At 37.2% G+C, this 2867-nt stretch overlaps 1 protein-coding gene across 4 annotated transcripts in view; it reads left to right on the top strand.

The window, feature by feature from the left end:
- The window catches only part of LOC106880721 (DNA-directed RNA polymerase, mitochondrial), a 120272-nt gene that overhangs the window by 25282 nt on the left and 92123 nt on the right, over positions 1-2867 (top strand). For all 4 annotated transcript variants that reach the window (XR_008266737.1, XM_052976558.1, XM_052976557.1 and 1 more), the window contains exon 7: positions 392-499. Coding sequence is in view for 3 of the 4 variants with exons in the window: in XM_052976558.1 (XP_052832518.1) it covers positions 392-499 (108 nt within the window). In the remaining variant the exon portion in view is untranslated. The remainder of the gene's footprint in view (positions 1-391; positions 500-2867) is intronic.

Here is a 2867-nt window from a genome sequence, read left to right as displayed (position 1 = left end):
TTTTACATGAATTGGTACTTGTTTCATCTGAATTCAACCTCATGAATATTGTTATACTAAAGTCAGTTGAAAAGTTAGTGTGTTGACCAAATACTCATGAAATGTGGCCAAATGAGGTTTATTTTTCAACATAGTCCCTCTTGTGATCCACACATTTCTTCCATCAGTGTTTCAGTACTCAGATCTCATTGGTGAAGAAACTTTCATCCTGTTGGTGAAAAAAGTCATTGACAGCAGATATGACATTGTCATAATAACTCAGAAAACATAGAAACAAACAAGCTTTTGACGGTTTTATAGATATTTCAAAATTATGATGCTAGGTGTTTCCATTATTTTGTCCAACCCCGGTATATGTGTGTGTGTAATGTTTAATAAATATCTATTACAGGCTCTAAAGCTGATCAGTCTTGATTATGAACCATCTAGCAAAGAAATCAATCTGAAATATTCAAGAAATATACTTCAAAACTTGAATACTCCTCCACTCCCTGATACGGTAAGTCAATATTTGTAAATCATATCTGAATATGTGTGTTTTGAGTGTGTGTATATGTGCACACACATGCACAGACCATCTGTATGAATGTCAGATTTTCCTATAAAAAACAAGATTCATTTTTAATACACTTTGGTACATTTCCACCTGTTTTATTTTTTAAATTGATTTGTGTGTGCATTTATATATGTGTGCATATTATTTATATGTGTGGAGGCACATGGCTTAGTTGTTAGGGTGATGAACTCATGATCATAAGATTGTGGTTTCAATTCCTGGTTCAGGCAAAATGCTTCATTTCATGTTGCTCCAATCTATACAACTGGTAAGGATGAGTAATTCTGTGATGGACCAGTGTCCCATCCAAGGAGGAATATATATATATATGCCAGAGAAACTGGGAAACTGGCCCTTTATGGACTAACCATTATGTATATGTGTTTATGAGGATATATATTATATGTATCTTCGTCATCATCATCATTGTTTCAACATCCACTTTGCTATGTTTGCAGGGTTGAGCAGAATTTGTTGAGGCAGTTTTTCTATATCTGTATTCTGTTCATGTCACCAACTCCCATGAGTTTCTAAGCAAGGTAATATTTCACCCAAAGTTAGACATGTTTTTAACAGAAAACTAGAAGTGAACAACATCGCATGTACAACTGTGATACTCTGTACAATTACCACATGATGTCATGATGCCCTTTTTCATGCCACCTTGGGTGAGATGGAATTCATTGAGGATGATATTTTTCTATGGCCAGATGTCCTTTCTATTGCCAACCCTCACCTGTCTCCAAGCAAGGTAATAATCCCCTTGTCTTATTGAGCAATGAGCAGCCCAGGCATAATTATGAGCCTTTGTGTTTACAAAGATCATCAACATATTAAGACATGTTGAGAAGCCCAGACATAACATTGTGACTGACTGCATGTATAAAACACCTGTATAAATAGTGAGGTTGTTATTTGTTTACAGCTCATGAACACACTTAAGGACAAGGAGAAAATACAAATCTCACAAAAACATGCATACACACAGACATGCATACATTATATACAGGGTTGGCCAAAAGTCACTTGACAGTAAATCAAAACCATTAAATTTCAAGACTTATTTGTGTTTAACAACTGAATGAATTTAATAAAAGCATCTAAATATGAAACATCAAAATTGTTCAAACTGAAATCCTTGAGCGACACATTTTTCCATTCGAGTCAATACAGAATTACAGATGGTATTTATGGAATTTTGATGTACTGTCAAGTGATTTAGGGCCAACCCTGTATATAAGACTAAGATGAAGATAAAGTTATTTGTATAGTAAAAGTTTAATGGTGATTAGTCCACTTAGAATCGCATAACACATAAATAATTAATTGTGCTAAATCATACAAGTATTGTATAATTATGCATGGTTAACCCTTTCGTTACTAAGCCAGCTTTAGCCGGCCGAAAAATGTATAGGAAAGTGGGTTATACATCATTAGATGTACACCTGACTTTCCTATATTAAATTAGGAATTGAACTGAACGCTGAACTCCAGACTATCAACACAGACAATATTTATTCATGGTGGAAAATATACATCTTTAATCTTGTTTGTTGTGACGTCTTCGGTGTGTGAGAACATTGGTTGTTGGGACGTTGGTATATTGATGTGAGCTGTCTAGCGTGAGTTCGAAAGATGGAGAGACAGCTAGACACGTCCTTGCTCAATCGCTGGCCAGCAAGAAAGAGAGCGATCAAAGCGGGAAAGCTTGGTTGTTGAATTCCACGCATGCGTGAGACTACGCATGCGCACAGCGTTACTACAGGGCTCCCCTCACCAGTGTGGAACGCACGATAATATTATTTTTTTGTTGGAACGCCTGAGGCAGGATGGCCACTGAAAACCACCCACAAGATGTAGCACAAACACACACAAAGAAAATGAAAGAAATGAAATGTACACTTGTGTGATACATGCATGCAATGTACAAATTGAAAGAATGAAAGAAAAACATGCAATATGGTGTGTCCCTGGTGGTGGGGTTGTTGGCGCACGACATTGTGGTAGATAGTACATTGGTGGAGAAGACGTCGGCTCAGGAACTGTAATATAGCTGTGTTCTGTATGTGTGGTTGTAATGATGTTGACGGTGGTAATGATGTCCTGTTGAAACTGTTGGCGACGTCGGGGGAATGCTTGTAGTTGGTAGTAGTAGTTGTTGTCGTCGCGGTGGTAATCTTGGTTGAACGAAGCTGGTGGCAAAAAGGCTGCTTGGTGATGATGGTGTTTGAAGAGGTGCGCTTTTACAGACGGTCGACAGACAAATCTCTGTACGACCATTAGCGAAAACCTTGAAGAAAATTTTTTTAAC

This window comes from Octopus bimaculoides, chromosome 25, assembly GCF_001194135.2.
Source record: "Octopus bimaculoides isolate UCB-OBI-ISO-001 chromosome 25, ASM119413v2, whole genome shotgun sequence".
In the NCBI taxonomy this organism is placed as follows: domain Eukaryota; kingdom Metazoa; phylum Mollusca; class Cephalopoda; order Octopoda; family Octopodidae; genus Octopus; species Octopus bimaculoides.
This window is presented reverse-complemented; position numbering and strand designations above follow the sequence as displayed.